This window comes from Colossoma macropomum, unplaced genomic scaffold (assembly GCF_904425465.1).
Source record: "Colossoma macropomum unplaced genomic scaffold, Colossoma_macropomum, whole genome shotgun sequence".
NCBI classification, from domain to species: Eukaryota; Metazoa; Chordata; class Actinopteri; order Characiformes; family Serrasalmidae; genus Colossoma; species Colossoma macropomum.
Window position 1 is genome coordinate 334,487 of NW_023495808.1, and position 26,641 is coordinate 361,127.

At 38.5% G+C, this 26,641-nt stretch overlaps 1 protein-coding gene across 1 annotated transcript in view; it reads right to left on the reverse strand.

Annotated features, from left to right (window-relative positions):
* The window catches only part of adcy8 (adenylate cyclase 8 (brain)), a 94,922-nt gene that overhangs the window by 38,567 nt on the left and 29,714 nt on the right, over positions 1–26,641 (reverse strand). Inside the window, exons 4-7 of the mRNA XM_036563538.1 lie at positions 25,000–25,111; positions 12,983–13,110; positions 8,824–8,982; positions 7,895–8,165 (exon numbers count right to left, since the gene is read on the reverse strand). Of these exons, the coding sequence (XP_036419431.1) occupies positions 7,895–8,165; positions 8,824–8,982; positions 12,983–13,110; positions 25,000–25,111 (670 nt within the window). The remainder of the gene's footprint in view (positions 1–7,894; positions 8,166–8,823; positions 8,983–12,982; positions 13,111–24,999; positions 25,112–26,641) is intronic.

Genomic DNA, 26,641 nt, shown 5'->3' on the forward strand with positions numbered 1-26,641 from the left:
GGTGCTGTATGTTGTGTGCGTGTGTGTGTGTATGTAATCACAGGGTTTTGCGAGTTTTGCGACCTGATGTGCATTGGTGCTTTGGGATTAGGTTGTGTTAATCTGCTGTTAGCAGCTGAGATTTACAGCAGAATAATCCCAGTTTATGTCCCCCTCTCAGGCTACACTCCCCCTGGGCCCTGTGGAGATGAATGCCAATGCACAGCTACACACCAAACCTAAGCCCACCTGATCTCAGTTTCACAGTTCTCTTTTCACCCTTTCAGTGAGGGTCTCTAGAGTGTGATTCTTGAATTGTCACTGAATAAAACTGTTAAAATTGTTCAAATAATATAGAATTGCCCATTCATAAAATTCTGTTAGTTAAAGTCGAATCTCCCTTAGTTGCTGTTGTGATATCCATCAGGTAGGACTGTTTGATTTCAACTCCGATTCCAAGAGTCACTTCCACACCAAGCTAACTGTCAGTAGCTAAGTTAAGAAAACTTTGACTAACTTAACTGAACATAACATTGCTCTACAATGTTATTTTGTCATTAGACATCTTTTTATATTTTTAAATTATTTTTAGCAATGTTTACCTACATCTATGGCCTACATCTATGGGAAATCGGGAGAGAATTCCTGATGCGCCAGTAGAGTTTTGGGTTGGTTACTGTGTGCTAATGAATAATCTCACAGCATAAGAACACTCAAACTGTAAATGTTTCATCTAAGCATATATCTGTAGTAATTTTTGGGTTAAACCAGAAACCCCTGCCTTACATGATACAGTGCCGGTTTACTTAATGTAACTGAGACTCGAACTGTGGACAGAGACTAAATGAAGCTGAAGCTACCTTTATTTCCCTGTTCCACCTTAAAACATATAACTTAGCAGTTATGTTCAGACACCTGTACGGACATTACTTCAGTGTATTGAGTCATTACAGGTAAGGCATATCTAAACCATGAACATGTTTCATGCCTGCCATGAACACAGATCGCTGTGTTGTTTTCCCTTATTTTTGCACATCAGCTGTTGTGATTTAACTTTCATGTCATCTTCATATGAGTCTGCTCACTCTGGCAGTAACCTGTGTTTTTGGCTTTAATAATTATCGTGTTTTAAGTTTGTACATCTTCAACTTTGTGGGTTTAACATTGTACATCCCATCTACCTGATTTTAACTTAGTTTTGTCATGTTCTCCATGTAGACATTGTGCCTGTGGTGTGCAGAAGGTGCTGCAGTGTTGGTTGTTTGTGCGAATCCAGCTTTCTGATTGGCTGCTATTATTTTGTTTCAGGGCGGAAGTGCTGGGATATGTAGGGTGATGACTACACTGATGTTAGGAATAGCCTGTAGCCTGATGTAATGACATTGCAGGACATTTTGTGTGTCTGTGTGTGTGTGTGTATGTGTGTGTGTGTGTGTGTGTGTGTGTGTGGAGTGTGGGATGGTCTGCATCATGTAACTCCCAATCTGAAAGCCCACTCCAGCCCTGGCCTTACTTAAATGAATTATTTGATCAGTATTAACATCTAAAATAAAAATCAACATATTTTTTTCTTAGTAGAGACTGCATCAATGTCCATCTCAAATACTTGTAAAGGAAATTAAACATGTAAACATGTTTGGGTGCTCTAGACAAGTGCATTTTTGTGGATGATGCAGTTCTAGTATAAACCATTCTGTACGTTAATTTTGATGGTTTGATTGAATTAGAAATGATTTTTTAAAAATTATTTTACGTTTATACTTTAAGTTCATGAGCATGTACTTTTTCATAAGTTTGACTTACGCAAGTCATACTTCAACTTTTACTTGAGTATTTTTTTACTAGATTACTAGCACTTTTACTTAAGTAAGGGACTTAAGTAAGGGACTGCCACCTCTTCAGATGAGTAGACAGTTTGTGTGTAAATTACAAGCTCCCCAGTAACACATTTTCACCAGGTTTAATTGTTATTTGTTACAAGTGTTTATTCTGGTTTTGTTGATATTCCATAATAAGCTTCCAGTTAGCTGGTCTCGACGACAATTTCCGAGTCAATCTTACCCCGAGACTGAGACAAAACCGAGTCCATGAGATAACCGAGAACGTTCGTTTATGGTCAGGAGACCGGTCTTGAGTATTACAGCACTATCCTGTAGACCATATCAGTCACTATTGTAGCGGTGCTTAAGTTACTTTAAGAAATATATATGACTTTTGACAAAAACAGAAGGCATGAGATATCACCTTGAGCTGCATCAGTAAAGTCAAGCTACTCAGAGACAGAAAGCAACAGAGGCAAAAATCGTTAGCTCACAACTAAAATTGACGAGCCAAAGAAAGTCTCTATAAAGTTAAGGCATGATTGAGTCACAGATGGTTCCTGTAGCTGTAAGGCAGAGTGAGATTACACAGCAAAAACAACACCCACTCTATCCTAACAGTGCAGCCTTTTACACAAATACAAAATAAGTATCATTTGAAGTGAATAGGGCATTCTAAATTTAGATATTTTGACATAAACTGAGCTGTGTGTTACAGTTTCCCATTAGGTTGAATGGGACTACTGTCATCATCCAGCCTGACAATAGAACTTTTACATGATGTGAAAGTTCTGTAAACTTTAAAACGGTTCTCCACACTTCTCATTTGCTTAATCCCTATCTGACTAAGCCCCTCATAACCCATCCAACTAACCCCCTGAATCGCCATCTGACTAACCCTCTAAAACCCATCTGACTAAGCCCCTGAAGTCCCATCTGACTACCCCCCTGAAACTACATCTCAGTAAATCCCTGAAACCCCATCTGACTAACCCCATGAAACCCCATCTGACTAACCCCTTGAATCTCCATCCGACTAACCCCTGAATCCCCATCTGACTAAGCCTCTGCAAACTCATCTGACTAAGCCCCTGAAGCCCCATATGACTATCCCCCTGAAAGCCCATCTGACTAACCCCCTGAAATCCCATCTGACTAATCTCCTGAAACTACATCTCAATAAATCCCTGAAACCCCATCTGACTAACCCTATGAAACCCCATCTGACTAACCCCTTGAATCTCCATCCGACTAACCCCTGAATCCCCATCTGACTAAGCCTCTGAAACTCATCTGACTAAGCCCCTGAAGCCCCATCTGACTATCCCCCTGAAAGCCCATCTGACTAACCCCCTGAAATCCCATCTGACTAATCTCCTGAAACCACATTTCAATAACCCCCCAAACCCCATCTGACTAACCCCCTCCAACTTCATTTGACTAAACCCTTGAGCCTCCTTCTGACATACCCACTGAAACCCTATTCAAATAACCCCCTGAAAGCCCATCTGACTAACCCCCTGAAACTCCTTCTGACTAACCCCCTAAAATCCTATCTGACTAACCCCCTGAAACCACATCTCAATAACTCTCTGAAACCCCATCTAACTGAACCCCTGAAACCCCATCTGACTAACCCTCTGAAACCTCATCTGACTGATACTCTGAAACCCCATCTGACTGTTTGAGACCACATCTAACTGTCTGAAACCACATCTAAGTCATCCCAAGACACCATCTGACTGACTCCTTGAAACAACACTCAAATAGCCCAATGAAACCCCATCCAACAAACCCCCTTTAACCCTATCCGACAAGCCACCTGAAACCTCATCTGACTCACCCCCTGAAACACCATCTAAATCACCCCTTGACACCCCATCTGACTAACCCCCCGAAACCTCATTTAACTAATCCCTGAAAATACATCTGACTAACCCCCTGAAACCTCATCTGACTAACGTCCTGAAAGGGTTAAAGATGAGTGTGTGCTACACAGAGATTTGGGAGCAGTCTGGATTCTCTGTCTGACTGAACTGTGTTTCCTGTTGTCTGTGTGCCTATGAAGGCACATTACACTCTCAAACACTTCACTCAGATTTACAAAAACTAGAGCAGCCTGCCCTGCCTCCAGCAGTCCAGTGGAGTATGTGTGTGCTCTTTTAGGTTGCATGAAAAAGGAAGACAGACAGCGTCCATTATTGGAACCGCTCACAAACAAGAACACAGACTGATCCTATGTCTGCAGACACACACGCAAACACACACATGCACTGTGTGACTGTGTCCCAAAGGACAAAGGATGAACAGAGAGAGGAGGAAGATGAGAGAAAGAGAGAGATAAAGGAAAAGAAAAGAACAGCAGATGAAAGAGGAGAGGAAGTGAGAGAGAGGGTGAGAGAGGGACGAAGAGAGTGGTAGAGAGAGAGAGAAGAAGGGGAGAGAGAGACTGTGGGAAAGGAATCCTGTTTCTGCCTTATAGACATTCTTGTTGCCATGGAGACCAGTACCAGAATCTTTCTCCCTTACTCTCGCTTACACACACACACACACACACACACACACACACTGCCCTTATCACTTCAGTGCATATACACTCCATCAGCTTCACACAGATGCAGTCTAGCATAGTGTAATAAACTATACACCAACACAAACACACTCGGACTTGCTACATTAAATGAAGCTTAAAATATATACACACATGCATACATGCAAGCACACCCGCCTGCTGTAAACCTGCAAGATAAATGAGGGAGGGGGTTGCGCTCTGTGCTGGAGTGTGATTGGTCAATGCCTCTGCCAATCATGGTAAGAGCTCTTTGATGTGTTAAGCTGTTCTTCAGAGCTGACTGCATGACAAAAACAACAAAAGCACCGCGCTAATCAAAGACTGCATTCCCTTATGTTAACGACATCTCCATAGCAACAGACCGGTAACTCAGCCCACACCGGCCGAGAGTTCTGCATTATAAGCAGTCGCTCACATACCAAGAACCTTCTACACCACAGCTTTGCGCCATCTAGAACCTTCTAAAAGACTGTTCAGCGCCACGTAAGACTTCCTCTACCACTTTTAACATCTATATGGGTATCTATATGAGTATACTCCATATCATCTAAAATCATACATACCACTGCTCTGCGCTATCTAGAACCTTCTGCAAGACTCTTCTGCAACACCTTGAACCTTCTTCAAGACCGTTCAACACCATCTAGAAATTGGTGTAGATTTTCTAGACAGAATACTACTCCATAACATCTAGAACCTTAACATATATCACTGTTCTGCACACAGGCTATACTTTGGTGGTGCTCCCAGGTATATGGCCACCTGCTAAAGTATATTTTGACCAGGAAAACTGCTGAGCATTAGCAATAGCTTAAATCTTAATGAATTACAGTCAGAAGGAATAGCTATATCTTAGACATTTAGATCATATCAATGGTTGATATTCGCAAAAGCTGTTACTCAAGCTTGTGCCTTTGTTTTAAAAATTTGTTTAACCCGTTTTGCCAGCGATTATGGTTTCTTCTTTCATTCATAAAAGACTTTGGGTCACTGTTATTCCCCTGCCAGAGCATATATAAAATGTCTGGAAGGCTGTATTGCAACCTACCGGAGGAAAAAAGCTCCACTACAGCCTACCAGCCATTTTTCATACGCTCTGGCAGGGGAATAACAGTGAACTGAAGTCTTTTATTACTAAGAGAAGAAACCATCATCGCTGGCAAAAGGGGTTAAACACATGTTGAAAACAAAGGCACAAGGCACTGAGCCGGGCAGCAGGTCAGACCATCTATTTTTATTTATATTTACAAAATACATCAAAGACACAAATTAAGCTTTCAAATAAAAGTCTTTTTGTAAGATTTATATGTAACTGACATACCTAATAAAAACTGTGTCTATTTGCAATACAATTTGTAATATTTTATTTTTATTTTTATTCAATCATTTAAAAATGTTACTATGAATTTTGTTAGTTATATATGCTTTAGAATCTGTGTCTTCCCCACCCTACTGCTCCTGGCCTCAACACCAAAGTACATCTCAAATGTGTGTGAAACTCTGAATACTACAGCGCACCCATGAAATTCTGTAACACTGTCCTGCTGTTCAAACATCATAAGTCACGAGTCGTCTTCAGAAGTTCTTTTAGAGACATTCTAGAACAAAACATGTTCCATGAGGTCATGATTGGAGGGAACTGACTGGACTAAACAGCCTTGAGCATTACACTGAGAATTACGCACACACACACACATACATTCACTCATATGACCGTGCAGCCTACAGAAAAACATCAAGCCTCTCCAGGGCAGGAGCACAACATAGCTCTGTACAAACAACACAGTCAAAGACTGACTTAAAAGAGTTTCATACCATTTAAATATACAGTACAGGCACAGATTACCTACCATTCATTGTTTCAAAGCAAATAATGTTTGCATTACAGTCAGCTTCATAAAAAAAGTCATAGCCTTAGCCATAACGTCCAATGTCATTAAGTTCTTTAAAAAATGTTTTTATCTGCATTTGCCATTGTTACTATTGCTCAATTACTCTGTTCCGTGTACCATTTTCGATTTTTATATGTCCAAAATTTTATCCATTCTAAATTATCTGAGTATTTTTTTTAAATCTCAAACAACTAGCATGGACTTTAAACACAGTCGACCCCAAAAACAACTACTCTGTTTTACCAGGTTTTGACCCAAAACCATATACACCACTTTAAAGAAATTTGTCAAAAAAAATTAAGTGTTTACATGTCCAAATCACCTTCAAAATTGGTTAAAAATGTTTTTTTTTTTTTACAGAAAAAGTACATCAGGTCGAAGCAATGACTTTTTTGAGAAAATAAGACGTATTACTTTGACACAATACATTAGATATTCAGGAAAATAAGTGTTTATGTTAACTTTCTGTTTTGAAACAGCTTCACTTTCACTGAGTGGCTGGTTGTTTAAGAACTGTGTGATTTTGAACTCGTGGTGAAGGTAACATCTTATCTCAGATATGAGTAGTGCATCAAAGCATGTCTATGACGCTTCTACAACAGAAGCCTCAGCATGCCTGAAGTAACAAGTATCTTTAGTAATGCAGGGTTTGCACAGCTAAAGGACTTTCAACATCTGCTTTTAATAAATGTTTGGAAAGAAAACTGCCAAATCATTATTTTAGCAAAGCCTGTTCTGGCAAAAGATTAGAATACAGCAGTTTAAAACACTGTTTCACAAAAACTAAAAGTTGTTTTATTTTGTTTCATAAAATGTGCTTTGTCACATGGCAGGCGTCACAATTTTTTTCCATATATTTAAATGTATTCAAAAACTTTCTGGCAACAAACAATAACAGTCATGTTAGTGCCAAAAGAGAGACAAGCTTTTAATAGGCTTTGAGTATCATACAGCCAGTATTTTCTACCAGCCTTACTAAATAGTACTAGGTGCTTTATTATAATAATATCCTCCCAGTATTCTTTGCTTTGAGAGAGAAACACATATAAATGCATATGTGATGAGTCAAAAGTGCAAAAGAGCAGCAACCGCTCCTTTCATTTTATTATGATGGCTACAGGGGCCACTGCAGCTATTAAGTAAATCATGACAAACATTTTTACCAGCAAAATATGTGCAACAGGGAAAAACGTTAGTAAACCTGCCCCACGGTGCATTTTAGTAACTGATTTTTCCCCATGTCAAAAAACATCCACTTCTTTCTGTGTGTGTTTGAATCTATACATTAACAACAATGAAACAAAAACATAAGAAAGGTGAGAAACAATGTGAGGAGAAGAAGAGAACAGAAAAAGTTTACATAAAAATGAATAAAACATCAAAAATAGTTAAACATTTGCATAACAGCACACTGAACAGTACAGGATGCTGTACTGCATCTGGATCTGTTTGCCCACTGTTTCACGGAATGTAGTTTCTACCTGTTGCCGTGCGTCTCTTGTGTTGAATTACTTAATTGTGTCTATGTGTCTCTCACAGTCTGTTGACAAAGGCATGTGTGTGTGTGTATTTGTGTTCGCGTTTATGTGTGTGTGTGTGTGTGTGTGTGTTTGTGTGTGTGTATCACTCACATTCTGCTTGCCCACTATATTATGGAAGGGCAGTTCTGGACTCCAGGTGCCTTCAGTAAAAGTGGTGGTAGATGCTCTATGATCTGATTGGTTGGTGGCCTCCCTCATGATGTCCTCGGGCAGGGCGAGCAGGCTCTCCTCTGGCTGTTTGATCAGGAACGTCTCTATGTTGTGTCTGCGCAGGAAATCGTTCCGGTCCTTTCCGTGGCCCGCCTCTACCTCATAGTCTCCGTTTAAGCAGTCCAGAGCCGCTTTAGAGATGTGGATCCGCCTGCAGAGGACAGCACCAAAAAACACAACACAAACTGAAATACTGTTAAATTACTATTCTTGTTGAGTTCAGTCAGGTTCACGCATTATTTCTCAAATGTTTATCTGGCACTCAAATGTTTATATGTTCAGGTTCAAATTTCTCAGCTGGGTTTCTCAAAGCTTATCTTCTACTTTTTGTCTTGCTTTTACTTCGACTTGGATTTCCTATCTAGTTTATTATTTGTCTCCACTTTTATTATCTTAAATAATTATTAACACTAAGCAGTCTCAGTTGTTGCTAGGAATAACAAAAGTAATTTCATATTCATTATTTCTCACTCACTGATCACTGAAACAAGCAAAATTTGTTTCCAACATGCAGATTATAAAGTTTTAATGTTACCCAGTTTTGTATTTGGCAATAGAACAGAAAACAGAATGTAGGCCTGACTAAAGCTATACAACACATGCTCATGGCCCACAGATCTAGCTAAAAACTCTAACACTATGACAGTAACATCAATCAGAGCTTTGAACAACATGTTCCCCCAACACTTCTTAACCTGTCCCTTACATGTTCAAACAAATAAACAGGTATTGGATTAAAATTGAAATACACACACAGAAATGGGCCTGTGCAATGTGCATGTATCCGCAGTGTGTGTGCGTGTGGTTACCCAGGTATCCCTCCAGACTCGAGTTTGTTGGCGATGTCGACGTCCCAGGACCAGACGTCAAACTGCCACTTCCGCAAGCCCAAAACTCCACACAAGACTGAGCCAGAGTGAATCCCAATACGCATGTCGATGTCGTGCTTTGTACGTGAACGCACATACCTACATACACACACATATAATACAATACACAACAGAAGAATAAAACATGCAACCATATGAGAAAAGTGGGCAGAGATCTACTGCATAACAAAAACAAAATTTCAGTTCAAGAAATTACAGGTGTAACAAAATAAAGGGATAAGGCTCTATTAGGATGGGATTAGTTTTACATGGGGAAGTCGAGTAATGTAATTATTACCACTGTTTCTCACTGTTTGATTTTAGTCCCATCCAAATTCACCACATCAGTCATTTTTATGTGTGCTCCTGCGTCAGTGAAGCTGATATATATTGTACTACCTTAAGTGTTTGACTTTGAATATCAAAACATGAAATGACAAAAAAAAAAGTTTTCAACTTTAATGTTGACTGTGAGCTGTAAATTCCCAAGCTAATGAGGCACTGCATTTAATTAAAACAGTTTGGTAGATGGGTAGGGTGAATTATGATTAAATTTGAATGTCTGCAAATATTTTCTACTTATGAGCAGCCAAATTCATTGCTTAGGAAGTTTTCTTAGTGTGAGCAATGCTTAAATCAAATAGCCACTCCCATCTCTATAATTTATACTTTATAATTTCTATTTCCTATCCTGTGCTAATTGGCCCCATGGTAACTATCCCACAGAAAACTAATCCTGTCTGAATAGTACTTGAGGCTATCCTCAGCATCAAGTAAGTAAAAGTACATTTCAAGAACTGGTTAATGTGGAACTTCAGCTTAATGTCATGCTTAGAATGACTGAGAACATTGTCCTAAACTGTTTTAGACAGGCAGAGTTACAATAGAGGATATAAGCTGTCTTCCAAAAGCTAAGGAGGGTCCTCAGTAGGACTGTCCTCTGCAGGCTCCTTGTTTGTATTACATGATGCAAAATGGAGTAGCGCTCCCGAATTTCGCTGTAAATGAATAATCTTTCTGACTGGAACAGGCTTAGATGATGCAATGGTCAAGAAAATTGGTCTGGCTCCACTCTTTCCTCTATTCAACCCCATCTTTCTATCTTTCTTCCTAGTTCTGCCCCTTAGTTATTTCTGTCACCTGTGTATAGTTTGTAGCCCCTCCTTTCCAGGTGTTTCTGGTCTTGTCTTTGGGTTTAAACAGTCCTCTTTTTTCAGTGTGTCCTTGACGGGTCTTGTGCTGTTTTATTTATTGTTATGTCTGTGGTTAGCTTTCACATGCCATGTCTGTCCACAGTCCTGCCCCAGTTTCCTTCCCTGGCCCCTGTTCTTTCCCAGTTTCCACTGCGAATTTGGCTCTGCCTCTGAAGAATCAGTTTTTGGGAGCTGCTATGGGAGCTGCACGTCAGGAGGGTGTTCTGTCACAGGTGCTCTGTCCAGTCTCCACCCTCTCCTGCCTTTACTCCTGCCATGTCTCCTCTCTAGCCTGTCTTTGCCCAAATCCTGCCTTCCCAATCAGTGGTATTATGAGATTATGACACCGCTCTGGGCAAGTGTGCTCACAGCCCCCTAGTGTGTTCACTAGTGTGTATGTGGCGTTTCACTGCACGGATGGGTTAGATTGTGAAGGTGAAATTTCCCCATTGTGGGACTAATAAGGGTCACTTAATCTTAACATAAAATGTGGCTACTCAATAATATTGTAACCATTTGCTGAATGTGTGCGTATTGTGTGTTTTTTAGATGCTGCCTAGTTTGAATGCAGCTCTCAGTCTCTATAGTAATATGTGACGATAATAGAAACAGTCTAAAACTTGATGTTATGTTATGATGTTGTTCTTAAACAAGCAGAGATGTAAACTTCTTTTTATTGTCCAATAAACTAAACTAAACAGAGCTGACAGTAACTGATGACAACTGAGACTGACATTAGTGCATAGACAAGGGCCCACTGGGCACAAGGGTCTTTGGAGGCACCCACACTCCGAAAAATAAATAAATTAATTAAAAAAATCAAAAAGACTCAAAAAGTGACATTAAACAAAATTTCATGTGTGTGTAATTATAACAGTTTTGTGTAAGACCAAAAGACTTTTGTGTAAGATTTTAATCAAACTTTCTTCTCTTTTTCTTTCAAGTCAAATAATGTACATAATGTACTAATATAATGTAATAAAATGCCAAAATCCTATCTGAATAACATTCTATAATATTTCTTTATTTACTACAGGTATTTTATCATGTGTACATATTCAACGGCTACTCATTTATTTAAGGTTTACAATATATCTGCAGTGGATTGTCTCAACTATTGGAGGCCACTTGAACCTGAGACGACATCTTAGTGCCAAGATCATCTTAACTGGTAGAGAGAATTTCTACCAATTAAGAATCATCAACCAAGCCCCGGTCAGTAATCTATCCCTGTATAAAAGATGTTATGTAACAACATATAAATGCTTTCCCAAAAGACTACATTACAGCATAATAGATTGTTTCTGTATGTTTTTGCATCTCTTCATTCATAATTATCACTGATTAATTATTAAACTACCGATGTATGTAATTACCTAATTAATTAAGTCATTCAGGCTTCCAGTCATTCACCCAGAATGTGACCATAATTACAGTGCTTGTAGCTCAGTGTGTGTATGGGGGTGGCTCTGCAGGTTGAGTGGTGTGTTTGACCGTAAGTGCACCCTTTGCCCTGACTGAAACAGCTCTGTAACCAAATATTGCACTTTTCCTCTAATGCACGTACACACACACACACGCTCGCTCGCTTACACACCTGCTTCAGAAGTGCCTCTCATCCAACATCCTGCCTCTACAGATAATCAACAGGACTACTCTAACACACTTTCTCTCTCTCGTGCGCGTGCTTTCTCTCGTTCAGTGTCCCTAAATGCTTTCCTCTGTGTGTCAAAGGGTTCTTTGAGACAATACCATAGAAGAACAATACAATTTCTGGTTCCCTAAAAACACCTTTCAGTGGATGGTTCTTTAAAGGAATACTTGGGCTTTTTCAGCCTATTCTTTCTGTTACATCTGTAGCATACAGTTGAACAAGAAATTGATTTTTTTTTTAAAGTGAAACTCACTTATAACAGTCAATGAGCAGGGCAATGTGTTTTCAGTCAACAGGGTTTCTGTTCTTTTAGTACAGGGAAAAATGCTGCTGCTACTGTATGCTACAGATGCGGACTGGTTTGAATGCAGCAGTTCTCCTATTAAACCACTTATTAAAAGCCTATCAAGCAGCCTATTGGCCATTGTGAAATGGATCAATTTGCGCTTTCTGTGTGCCATGTTAACCATATATATATATATATATATATATATATATATATATACTTATCAGGCATAACATTATGACCACCTCCTTGTTTCTATAGTACCTGCTGTGTGAGGGTCCTGACCACTGAAGAACAGGGAACAGTAAAAGGGGGCTAACAAAGTATGCAGAGAAACAGATGGACTACAGTCTGTAATGGTAAAACTACAAAGTGCACCTATATAGTAAGTGGAGCTGATAAAATGGACAATGAGTGTAGAAACAAGGAGGTGGTCATAATGTTATGCCTGATGGGTGTATGTATATGTGTGTGTGTGTGATTATATAAATTTCTATATGTTCACTATGTAAAAGATGCCTGAGCCTTCCTTTATTGTTGGATGCACTGTGATCTCAGCGTGTGAGCTCGTTCAGAGCACAATCCATATTGGTATGTGCTTATTGTTCGTTTGTTTAATCAAGTGAGGACAAAACATGAGAAAGGTATTTTGTTAGACAAACTAAATCAATCTATGAATCTATAAATTTTTAGCATTGTTAGACCACATTCTTAATATATCAACAATAGCACCAAGAAATCACTTCATTAACAGAGAAAAACAGATTAAATGGACGCATTTTGGAGTCAGTTTTACAGAGATAAGGAACCAAAAGGGGTTAGAAGTTTCTTTTGGCACCTTTGGTTTGAAAAGTGGAGGTCTACAGTTATTGCTGTTTATAGCTGTTTGCTGTTTCAGAAGCAATTTGAAGGCTATTGTGCTATTGTGGCGTTTACATGTTGGTCCATGTGTTGCTCTGATGTTACCTGATGGTTTTGATCATGCTCAGACCCATTTCCACACAGCAGTGGGCATGGTCTGGTCTGGGTTCAGGAAGCCCTGAGACGCAGTAATAACAATCACCCAGAATCTTTATCCTCAGACAGTGGTGCTCCTGACAGAGAGAGAGAGAAAAAGAGAGAAAGAAGACTCTTTTAGTAACTAATCTTTAGAAGTTCTCCAGATCTCCAGTCTTTTTCACAGAAAAAACAATCTTGTCATATTGACTGTCATATCTTGCTTCCATGCAAAAAAAAAGTCTTGAAGTGGTCAATAGGCCCTTTTCAGATTTCCGCATTTTTTCTGCCAGAAGTAGTCGTTGCAGGGTAACGCTGCTTCCTCTACAGCAATTACAATGGCAATAATGACAAGTTGAGCGTGTACAGATCACTCGAGTATTAGAGCTTGAAGCAAAAACAGCCTTATCTCAGTTTCAGTGGTTTGTCAGCTGAAGATGAGCAGAGGAAAATAGTAAATAAAGAAATAAACTTTGTCAGGCGGAGTTAAAGAACCTCTGTGTCTGCATTTCACCACTGCTGACTAACAAGTTAATGTTACACTGAATGCAGTTTGTGCTGTAAAGTTGCTGCTACAGCCACTTTTCAGAGGAACAGTTCATTTTCTCCCTCAAAAATGATCAGCAAATGATAGCGCGAGTGCTCGGCAGAGAGTAGACGTTCATTCACTGGTGGCGGTGGTTCCACCTTAAATAGTGCCTGAGCCACCAAAATGTAACTGCTGCACCATTTAAGGCCGAACGGGAAAATCTGAACAAGAAGCTGACTTCAGCCTTGTGACTTTTTAGTGTTTGACAGTTCTTGTTGCAGATTAAACGTATCAGAAAACCAGCTGAGTGATTATAAATGCAAAAGGGAAAACGTCTACAGTGGCGCTATGGACCCTGACGACTCGGCACGCCCCCTTCCTGGGATGTGAACGTGTTTAGCATTTGCCACTTCACCTACTTTATTGTTACTGAGCTGTTTCAGCATCTCCAGCTAATATGGCTTATCTAGAGTTTTGGTTCTAGTTATTTTCACCTGTGCATCAATTTATCACTCTATGGATGTTAACTTAGCTTAAGTTATTGTACTCTGATAGCTACAAAGGAGTTTTCTACAAATCATTTATATCCTTTATTTAGTCCTTTATTGTTGTCTGTTTGGTTCTCCAACAATTCTGGACACATCCTCGAATTTCAATCTTGGCAACTACGACAAAAATAAAGTTACACACCTTTCTGTGGTAAGTTGAAGTGATGTGAATGACTGTATTTCTGAGGTTAAGACTGTCTGAAAGGCAATAGCGGAACTTGTTTTACCCAGCGGTTACGAATGTAAATCAGTGGCATAACTAATGGGGTGGAGGGTGAGTAGGTGGAGCAACCACACTGGGGCACATGGCTGAGGCACATGGGGGGCCTATTAGGACCAGGACCCTTAAAATCTTAATTGGGCCTCTCATATAGATACTGACACAACCGAACACCAATAAATCACAGAAAGATCAAACTGCTTCAAATCATAGCTCACCAGTTAGCTTCCATCAACACTACACAGATGACACTAACTTCTAATTATCTCCCAATTATAGTACACCTCATCCAAGACTGTTTTCAAACAGATCATTCACAACCTGCACAATATTTTCATTATTTGCAACTCTAAAATCTTAGATAGCCAAACCTCTATGGTGATGTTACCCTGCTGAAAAAAGAGCATTATAATTAAAATCTGATGGTTTCACTTTCTAATAGGAATTCGCTTAATGATTACCATTAAAGACCCATTGGGAAACGATCAAATGCATCTGGAAACAGTCCCAGGACACCTGTTAAACCATTGGAATCTTTTAAATTGTGATATCAACCCATCAGAAAAACACAAAATACCATTACCATTACTGACTATTGCACACCACCAAGAACCAACAGAAACCTTTAATGGTTTCTATTATTTTTTTCAGCAGGGCAGTGGGTGGAGTAGGATCTTGACAGATTTAGCTTGAGACATAACAATACCAAGCAAACTAGCAAATTACATTAGCATTTTTTTTTATTAATTGATAATAATTTTCATTTTTGGGGCCATTCATTTTGCACTTAACATCTGTATGTTAGCATTCTTTAGTGTAATAGAAACAGTGAACAGACACAGCATTAATGATGATCTCAGTCAGTTGCCCAGGTATCTGTTACTCATGCCTGCTGCTGTGTTTACATGCTCTCACGACTCTGTAAACAACTGCATAGAAACAAAAGACCACACCGGCTGTTAGCACTGCTCATCACCACTAAACACCACACACTGCCACAATTAGCCACGCTGTGAGTCATAATAGCATGCTTCAGCTGTTAGCGCTAAATGCTACAGGCAAATGTAAGAGCACTGTGAGGATGGTATTCGTGACAGCACAGAGGCTTCTGGACAGTGGTCCTCAATTAGAAAAAAAACAAGCTTATAATGCTTTCATCTGAACAATATATTGCCTGGTAGTAGCCCTAGCATGAGAGGACTATTCATATTAATTTCATCTTTCAATAGTAGCTACTTGTGTTTCTAAAACTGACCTATCCATGCACCGTCCACAAGTGCTTTCTTACATAGCAACTGTTGTAAGCTTGGACAATCTTTAAAGATCACTGCATTAGGCCTATTAAACCTATGACAAATTGTGTCTTTTTAATAATTCATTCTAAATTTAGACTAAAAGTATATATATATATATATATATATATATATATATATATATATATATATATATAAACCCAAGGCATTCATTATAAAAGTAATAAGCTGAATATAGACAAAATTATCATTTATCATTTTTAGATTTTTAAATTTCTTTTAAAGAATAGTTGATTTATCATGAGTTTAATTTTTAAATAATACAAAAAACACTACTGAAACACAGAGTTTTAGTCTATTTTAGCCACACCCCTGCATTTTAGAGCAGGAAGTGAGACTGCATCCCTGTCCCTCATGACCACATAGTGAGTAGTTAGATCCCACTGTTTTGAAGTAAATGTGTCCAAAAGTTTGCGAATCAGTGGGTGACACTGAGAATTGACACTACTGAAACACATATCTTCCACAGTTAAGTAAGCTTTTTTTGGATTTTAATGTTTTATGATTTTATGTGTACAACTGTTCAAAGTTGTGTTTGCTAACCTGTACTGGAGTGTCACGTATTCGGCCAGCCAGCCTCCAAACTACGATTCCCAGAATCCTCCGCTTCATCACATGACACCAGGAAGAGCAGCAGCAACCAATCGCCGCTCTAGCTCTCCGGAATACTGATCACTCTCACCTGTGTGTTTGTCATGTGATCTGTTTAGTTTAGTATATTAGCCCGGGCTTAGCATAGGACCTTTGCGAGGTATTGTTTTCTTGAAAACTACTGAGCGTTCATTCTGGTTTTTTGATCTCCCCTGTTATGACCTTGTGTTTCTGGATTGGTTTCTTGGATTTTCGGATTTGCCCTTTTGTACTGTTGCCTGCTTGGATTGATATCTGGTTTTGGACTTTTGCCTGTACTCTGGACTTTGATCTGCCTAGCCCTGTTGTGTTTGATCGCTTTCAGTGTATTTTGCTGTGCCTGTGTACCAACGACAATAACTCTAGTAAAGCTTCATCACTTTTTTACATCTGCGAGCGTCTGCTCTCTGGTCGCACGTTACATGGAGCATAACTAAAGTTCTGCTGAATATTAGGTGAAGTGTTCTGTAGGACTGTCCTCTGACGGCTCTTTATTTATATTACATAATGTAAAACAAAACAGTCCATCAAGACCACTTTGTCACATTTTGACACACAAAATTTAATAGGGAAAATAGTGTTGATATGAATGATAAGCTGGCAAGCAAATCACTAATGTGAATAATGTAAAATGTAGTAGACAAAACAATTTGTATGTGATGAAATGCTGTCCTGTAAGCTAAAACTGTTAAACACACTGAAAGCAGGTGCATTTCACACCCTGCAATCAATTTACACCCTCTTAAACAGATATACAACTAAAGAAACAGTGTGCTATATATGTTACCACGTATGTTTCTGGTCTTTTTAAAGAACGTTTCATCTACCAAAATTTCTCTTGAATTTTCAATGGATCAGATATATATATATATAAGGCATTATGCATGACAGAACACCCTGAAGGGCACTCCTTCAGCCTTTGATGATGTAGCAGTCTACAACTGAAGCCCACCCTGGACCACAGCCTAGCTTTTGGAACACTGAGTTCTCTAGCGGCTCAATTGATTCTGCAAGCTAGTACTCATTAGCATCTTCGCCGTAGCAAGCTTCCCAGCCCATATTTGTTCCAGGATTCTGGAGCTGTCCCAGAGGAAATTCATGTTTCAGTTTAATGCATTAGGGTAATTTAAGAATCATTTCACGTTGATCAATATTAATATGGACATTAACTGTGATGAAATGCTTTAATCGCAAGCTAGCATACGCTAACACTCTACATGCTAAAGTGGATTGTATCCAGAGAGGTTATAAAGGAGGAAAAAGGCCACTGGTTGGAAAATGAATGAGAAAGCTTGCAACACTGAACATGTTGTGCATTTCTGGGGAAAGCCTGGCCTTCAATAAAAAGAGCCAATCTGTTTTTGAAGCAGTAATTTGGCTTTCAGTGTTTAGATTTTAGGTCTGTCCCCATTCAGTGAAGGTAGAAGTCTTAAGCTGTATTACAGAAACGTCTAAAATCTTATCTGTTTAGTCACCATGACAACTTCAGTTAGGACTGAATTTAGGACAGAAGATATTACAGAACAACAGTTCTTAAATTCATAATCTTAATCCTACTCCAGATACTTACAGAAACATCCTAACTAGGCAAAATTTCCTGAATTCTGTCCTAACCTTAAGACAACCCCAGAGGTGTCTTAACTTCTGATTTAACTGCCTTGTTCTATTGTTTTATGCAGTGACAGGCAGCATAGTTCACAGTAACTGGCATAATAAGGTTTCATTTATCTACATTGAAAACTAGCTTTGACTAGTAAGGTTTTAAAAATCCCAGACACTGCACACAAGATCTCCACTGTCCCCTCTTTTTGTCTTTGTGTGTTAATGTTGATGAAAACTTATCAGATAAAATGTTACAGTGATGGTGAATAATGAGGAGACAGAGTTGAATGTGTGTCTGTTTATTCGGAGGAATAATGTTAGCGTGGTCAGCTAAAGCGTTTGGGAAACTGAAACTGCAGAGCGGCAATGCTCTGATAAACAGCACGAAGTGCTGTCAAAATATTCCTAACTTCAAGTTTATCACACTTTAGTTTTGTTTGACCTTTTTTACGCTTCAGCTGTGCTGTACGGTCGGTTGCTAGGTAACAGACATCGACTTCAATCAAGTAGTTTAAAATTTCCTAACTTGAGATAAGATGCTGTAAGATTCCTAAATTAGGATAAGATTTGCTTCTGTAAGATGAATTTGTGACAAATCATATCCTGCCCTGTCAGATCTTAAAACAAAAAGATAGGAAGTTTCTGTAATATGGCTAATGCAGAGCAGTTATTGACTGGAAATAACTGCCCAGCGGCATTGTCACGATGGCCACCAACTGGGCAGACTTTTCTGTGAAGAACTGGCTGTATCTCAACATTAGACGTACCACAAATACAATGGAAAAAAAGACAAACTGTGCAGCACAAAGCTAAAGCTAATAATGTTTCACTGGATTAGTCTGCTCGAGGTGTCTTCGCGTTTTTAGGTCACAATTCAGTCCAGATTCAATCACATCATTTTCTGGAATAAAACACCTGGGTCAGAGTATATTTCTAATAAGCGCGCTTCTACATGCCTCATAAGTTTGACTGACAGGTTGGTTTTCCACTCATATTCAATCTTGAGCATCACGTTCTGCAGACTGTTTGACCTAAGAATTGTCTCCTTTCTATTACTGTAATATTGAATCTGGGCATTGGTGATTGAACACTTCCATAAATATATATATCAAATAGAGCTTTTTTTCTGAGTGCCACTGCAGCCACTGACTGAAGTACTGACTCGATCTCTATATCCCAGCCTCACATATTCCTGCATAAGCAGAAAAATGTGCTTGTTCTCACCATGTGGGCAGTAGTTCTGTTTCAGCTAATCCTGTTGTTAGTAGGCTTTGCACTAAGAGGCAGAACGGCTGGTGAAAAGAGACTACATTATACATGACAAATCACATCTGTCTGGCAGAGAGACAGAAATACTGATAAATCCTAATGTAATGACCCTCTACAGCCACTAATACCCTAAAACAGCAACACACGCTAACACAAACATACGCACGCATGAAGAATGCTAAGCCTCCTGCATATACAGAAACCCCTCTCTCTTCTATGGCTTTTAGGACTGTCACAATTACTTGATTAAATCTAATTACTGTGAAAAAAAATGTCTTAAAATTTATTTTCTCAATAAATTGTTGGCGATTGATGAAGCAGCCTGACAGACACCCATTTCAGTGCAATTTTTGCCACATACTGGCTTTACATGGAAAACAGCCATTCATTCAAGTTGTTCATTTTTCAATGACAGAAAAAAAAGCTGAAAACTGAACAGAAAATTACACATAAGACTCAACAACTAAACATAATATCATTTTTTACACCTTTATTACAGCTTCCATTCTGCTCAGGAGACTTGATTTCAGTTTTACAAGGAAATCTACAGCGGTATATTTCCACGCTTCTTGGAGGCACCTCCAAAGTGCAGCCTTAGAAGTTGGTTGAATTTTCTGCTTCTCATGATCTGAATTATCCCAATTACAAATCAGGTCTTGGATGATTGTTAGAGTCCCATTTTCACTGTACATTTGAATCAGTTTTGAAAGGTTTTTGGAAACTCCTGTTTTTCATTTATTCTGCTTTCTTATGTAAGTGGACTGTTTTATATGTAATCTCCTCAGAAATATCTCCTTTAGCCATTTTAGATGCACATGAGAAAGAAATGTGTAAGGCAGCTGAAGTGAGTTTGGGTAGTTGCTTGCATGGATTTTAGTGTCTGTTTGAAGGGTAACATACTGTCAATGAGAGCTTTGTTGGGAGGACACACACTCTTAAAAAAAGATGGTTCTTCAAGGGTTCTTTGAGTGTTCATGGTTCTACACAGAACTATTGTCTTTACTAAAGAACCCTTGAAGAACCATCTTTTTTAAGATTGGAAGGATGGAAGAGTTAAAGAGGCAGCAGGTGCACAAAAGTAAACAGTGGACAAATTATTTAGTGATAGATTTGATATTATTCTTAGTGTAGAAAGCTTTTCTGCAATAGTCTGTTAAATATGTTTTTCTGACTGGTAAACAAAAGCATGATCTCTGAACTTTACCCAGTTCTGTATTGCATTAAATGAAATCTACACTGATTATTCAATTAATCATAAAATAATCTGTAGATTATTCGATTACAGATATAATCAATGGTGACAGTGCAGTGGCTTCACACAGACAGTGATACTGTTCCAGTTTATTAAGAGCACAGGAGTCATCCTATCAGAGGTATGCACCTCATTTGAATATCTGCATTATGCATCAGCGAGCTGGCACATGGTTGGTTAGACATGAGTTATTATTTGGCATCTCATGAATACAAGTGTGTGGCCCCCTACTGCAACGGGTATGTGAGGTACTTTATATGATTATGATGAGAATATTAACATGCCTGCATTACAGTGTGTGTGTGTGTGTGTGTGCATGTGTGGGTGTACAGTAAGAACAAATTCATGTTCATGCCTGTAGGCAGGATTGTATTATGTTCCATATAGTTATTTACGTATAAATTATACATCTGAGACCACCATTTTTGTATTTTAGAAATATATACCAATAGAGATATTTGTGCATGCTCTTAAAAAAAACTTCTTTCTATTATTTATAAAAAGTGGCATTTCCAAGCACAGCTATTCGCTCTCTGTGCGCCTGTAGCACATTTAGCTTCCCCAACCAGTGAACAATCCTTGTGCAGTGCATCACTAGCCTACTCCTTCACACTCTGTCACACCATGAGCAGTTAGCATCCACAGATACAGTCTGGCAGTAACTTGCTACAAGCATGGGTTCAAGGGAGATTAGTGTGTGTGTGTGTGTACAGGAGCACAGTCTGTGACTTGCTGATCGGAGATACATATTGCTGTGCTGTGTACAATACACTTATACAATACACATACATATATATATTTTAAAAATAAAATAAATTATCATATAATGAAGGTATATTTTTTCAGCCAGTCTTGCTCCCAGTTTACTCACTGCCAATTACACCCACAGGCCACCACATCAAACTGCCATGAACAGTTGCACAATATGCCTAGAGGACAACTTCAACTGCTAACACTAGCATTGGCTAGCATCACACTGGGTGATGAGTAGACAACAGGATGCAGCTGCTCCAAGCATACTATGCTTAAAAAATACAGGAGAACAGGAAGTGTTCTTAATGTCACATGGGTAGGTGGCATTGTTATTTGAAACAATTATCCAGCCTGATTCAATTAATGAGAATTGCTAGGCTAAGAAATGGTGAAAAGATGTTGCTAGGCAGCATCATCTGACTCCTAAAAAAGTTTTGAAACGGCATGGAAAATGACACTAATCACTCAATGTTGCTAGAACAAGCAGCTCTTAGGTAAACTAAACTTCATCGCTGTTACTGATTTTGCTAACATATTGTATATTGTGATGTAATTTATCATGACGATAAAAATTGCCATATTGCCCAGCTCTACTTTCGGTGAAGTTTGCTGAAGGACCTGACATATCCTCAGCAATGCTGTACTGACTTACTTGATGACAAAAACCTATTTATGAGCAGTTAGTATGAATTTCATCTTGTCAGAACCTGAGATATTTTAATTTAACTGATGCCTAAAAACAAGCAATGTGAAAAACAGTAAAGTAATTGATTTGATTAAACCTTTAAGGATCATAACAAGACTCAAATTGACCAATATTGTTCCCATATTGTTAGAGCCCATAAAAAAAAATTTAACCCCCCAATCACAACACAGAATTACCCAGAACAACCTATGAATAAACAGCTCTGAATGTCTTCAGAGCTTTTCCATACACTATCACATGATTTTGTTTTTAACATGTGTTATGGTGCGAGAAAACATTTAGCCAGCTAGCATTTCCATGCATTTTTAAACAGGGAAACAGGGACTCGGTCTGTAAGAAGTGGTCTTTAATGAGTTTTGGAACAAAACCTTTCCTATATTTCTGGATTTTTACCCAATTTTGCCCCCAGTTTAGTCATCAGTATTTAGCAACATGCAACTCTTTCACTGCCCTCATGCGGCTCCACAGCAGAATTAGATTTTTCGGTAAAAATAAAATAACCCTCCTTTGTGGTAAAATAAAGCTTTGCTGAGCATTTTAACACACAGTTCTGGTGCAGTTTTAACAATAAATGGTCTTAAACCCTGTTAATTTACCAACCTTGAGCCCGGAAGTAGAGGTCTACACTCCCTCAGACAATGATTAATCTAGTTCAGGGTGTTGTGCGTGAGCGGGACTGAAAAAACAGTCCCACATAGACCTCTACCCTGAAGATTGTCCTGCAGACAACAGTCTCGCATAGCCGATACATTTAATCTGCAATGATAAACTGTCAAATACTAAAAAGCTGCAAAGTTGAAGTCAGCTTCTCATTCGCCAGCTGCTTGTTCGAATTTTCCCGTTCTACCTTAAATGGTGTAGCAGTTATACTCTTGCGCGTCAGGCCCCATTTAAGGTTGAACGGAAAATTTTAATAAGAGCTGGAGAATGAGAAGCTGACTTCAGGTGCGTAAAAAGTCAAACATTGAGAGACATTTTACGAAAAACTATTCTACTTTTGAGGAAAAGTATCCTGCCAGAGATGCGAGAAAAGTAGCTATAGTTGAATTAATACTTTCATTAAGCATTTTCATTTATATTACATTTTTTAGCCTACACTAGTACATTAGTACATACTGAGACATATTTACAGCCAAGATGGGAAAACATTGCTTCAAAAAAATGGACATAAAATGTTGTGGCTCCCAAGGTGATTTGATTATTGTTGAAAGGACAAAATGTCTCTTCTTAACATTTGAGTTGTTGAGCAAGGCTAACGCATGAACCGAGCCACAGCATCATTTCAAACTGTTGCTAATGTTGTATAGCTTGAAGTATGTGAAGGAGAAAGCACTGAAAGGCGCAGGGTGAGAAAGAGAAATATCCTATCTGCTCAAAAAAGAGCGAGGCCAAATATGCTGCTTTTGAGCATGTTTACACCTTGCATTAACATCGGTTTCGTGCCCGGATCATATCTGGATAAACTTTGGCTGCACTACATTCACACTTTTTTTTTACTAAATAAAAGTTAGTTTGACCAGGTGAGATCCGATTGTGCTTTTCTTATGAAAAAAAAAGCACATCAAGACATGAGTCATTTCCATTTGACTTTTTCCAACCTTTGCAATACACTTTCATTGGCACAGAGTGCAAGAAGGCACTTGGGTTGGGGACTCCAGCCTTTTGTACCTTTAATATTTTGTTTCCTTTTTTATCCTTTAACCTGTTATTCAGCACTCAGCATTTTAATACATGTAATTGTATATGCACATCGAAAGTGCATTTCATTTTACACTTGTGCTAATTGTGGTAAAGATCAATCTCTGATCACCTCCAAATGTGTTTGAGGTGTTCACATTGCCTCCTGGGGTGTTTACGCTTGGCTTTTCATGCAGTCAAGTGAAACATGAAAACATGATCCAATCACCAAAAATACACGTTGATGCAAGTTGTAAACAGAATGTTTGACTCCCTCAACTATGGCTGTGACATCAGAGAGTATTTTAAAGGAACACTCCAGCTCAATCTGTGTCACATAGTAAATTACCACAAACAATCATTTTCATGTACTTAGACAGGAACAAATGTTTGACACAAAACTATTGTGAGACTGTTTTGAGTCAACAGGTTTTTTCTGAGTAGTCAGGGATTTGAGTAAATTTTTTTTCCATGTTAATCAACAGTATGCTACCTAAGTGGCAGATAGAGATCTGACTTAAATACTGGGTAGCACTTTATTTTGAGTGGTCCTTCTTAAATGAAATAAACACTCAATAGACGCTCGGTAACATCAACAGCATACCAGTGACGTAGCAACAGTGAATGCATTTAGTAGATTATCAAGAGACTTTTAATTAACTGCATAAATATTTCTGTGTTTAAAATCTGCTGAATTCAGTTTTTCTTTCATTTTATTTGGAGGGTCCACGTTCATATCTGTAGATGTTTAACTTGAGAAGTACAGACCATCTCAACATCCTGAACAAGCTGTTATAGACACAATAGTGTCTCTATATAGTACCTGGATTAGGTTTTGATTAAGGTTAGTGTTAGGATTAGGGCAAGGGTGAGCATTAGGATTAGGGTTTGGGTTAAAGATAGGGTCAGGATTAGGGCCAGGGTTAGGGTTAGGTTTTGGTTAAGGTTTGGTATGGTGAGGCTTTGTGTAATGGAAGTAACATATCAAGTCTACTTCATATAAAATATTAACAATACATCTACTTAACGTAAGTAATGTATCAACAGTACATCTTCAAGATATTTACTTCAATGTATTCAGATGCTTCCCTACTGTGACTTCACTTACATGATGTTGATGAATTACTGATACTCTGTTAGGAGTTTATTAATCATCTACAAAGGATCACTCAAAATGGAGCATCTCTGAAAGTAGGTATTGCCATGAGCATTTCTAAGATTATTTTGTTGGAATATTTCTCATTTATAAAAAGAAACATTTCAATGTCCACATGTACATTATTTTAACTGGATGAAAGCACATTGTGTGTGATGGGAATTACTCTGGAATAGGACTGGACATGCACAGACACACACACACACACACACACACAAAAGATGGACTGATAGAGTCAACAAGATTTTTCTTCTTTGAGACCTTGCTAGCACTTGTAAGGTCATGTTTGATCATGTCACATTACAATGTGTGTGTGATGTTGGGTCACTTACGTGTGCAAGGCGGTCAAAGCGAGCAAAGAGTTCATTTAGCATTCGGACAAGCTCCTGAGCCGAGAGGGTGGTGGACAGGTTAGTGAAGCCCTTCACATCAGCAAAGAGAATGCTGTACGGGACACATAAACACACACACACACACACACACACACACACACACCCACACACACACACACACACATAGAACAACATGGTTTTATTCATTTGGGCAGCTTAAAAACACAGTGAAACACAGTTAAAAACCATCTTTTAATTGAATTGATTCTTAAGGAAATTTTATTCTTAAGGAAATTTTCAGCCAATCACAATCATTTGAAAGAAAAACACAAAACAAATCTGCAGTGAAAACGGCGGTGGCAGTAAATTAGTCAGGATTATCAGACTAATGCTGCATTCAAGTGAAGCTCATAACTTTGAGCTTCCTGCCTCTGACTTGGAAAAAACAAAGAAAATGGCACCCTAGACTGAGTATTCTTGCTCAGAAAGTTGGGATGGTGTTCTCAACTCCAGGCATTGTGTATGATATCAAATCAATATGGCTGCTTGCACAGTCAACAGTAATAAAGAACCACTTACCTGCTTTTAAATGATGTTTGCTTTAGATCAGTCAACATACAGACACAGTAGTGGGTGCATCTATAACACTGACTATAAAGTTCACTGTTTTGAGAAGGTCAGCACTTCATGAACATTAAAGTTATCTCAATAGCCTGTTGCTAACAACTAATATTCGCTTGGAGATCCAAAATGAAGCAGTTCCAAGCTCTGACTTCCCACTTCTGAGCCAAGTTGAATGTAATATTAAATTGATGTTTTTATTTCGTTCCTGAAGCTGAAAAGGTTTGGAATATGCTATCAGGAAGATCACTCTCAGCTCAATGTCACAACTATTATCAGGCAACTTTACGTTGGCTCTATTATGATAAGCTAAACTTTGTCTGGGTTACTATATTTGCTAAAAATATGTTAAAATATTTAATATGTCTAACAATAAAAAAAAAACATTTTTCAAAGAAACATTTTTCAAACAGTTCACAACCTAGTTAGCTTTTCTTTGCTTGGCAGCAGACAGTTAGCTTGATAAATTACTAGATTAAATAGGACCATACAGTGCTAGCATTTGTAATTTGTAAACATAAATATTAATGCACTCGTATACATGCTATTCTTTATAATGTTTCATTCAAGTCAAAAGACCTTGTGTAAAAGACAACAAGCCTACCTTATCTAACATTGCTCTGACTAGCTCCAGTGTTAGCTTTAGCATTAGCTCATCTGAAGGAGTAGCTTCTGTTGCAAAACCTTCTCCTTTTAAGACATTAAAACTCGCTGAGTCACATGACTAAATGGCTTCCCTGGTTGATTAATGTAAACATGGTTTCCAGAATCCATTCTCTGTCTGTGCTTTAATCTGGCCTACATTCATATTTCATACTCAAGCGTCTGCACCAAACATCTTGTAAGAAAGCCAGTTTATTTTTGAATAAAAAATGTTTCAGATGTGCTCTTCTGTGTGCTTCAGAATTACACTATGGATGCTATCAAGTAGCCTGTACTGAAAGTTTGGCATGCATAGCAACAATAACTAAGGAAGGCAGGACTTTCTAAGAATTTTGCAAACAGTCAATTATTTTTGTTA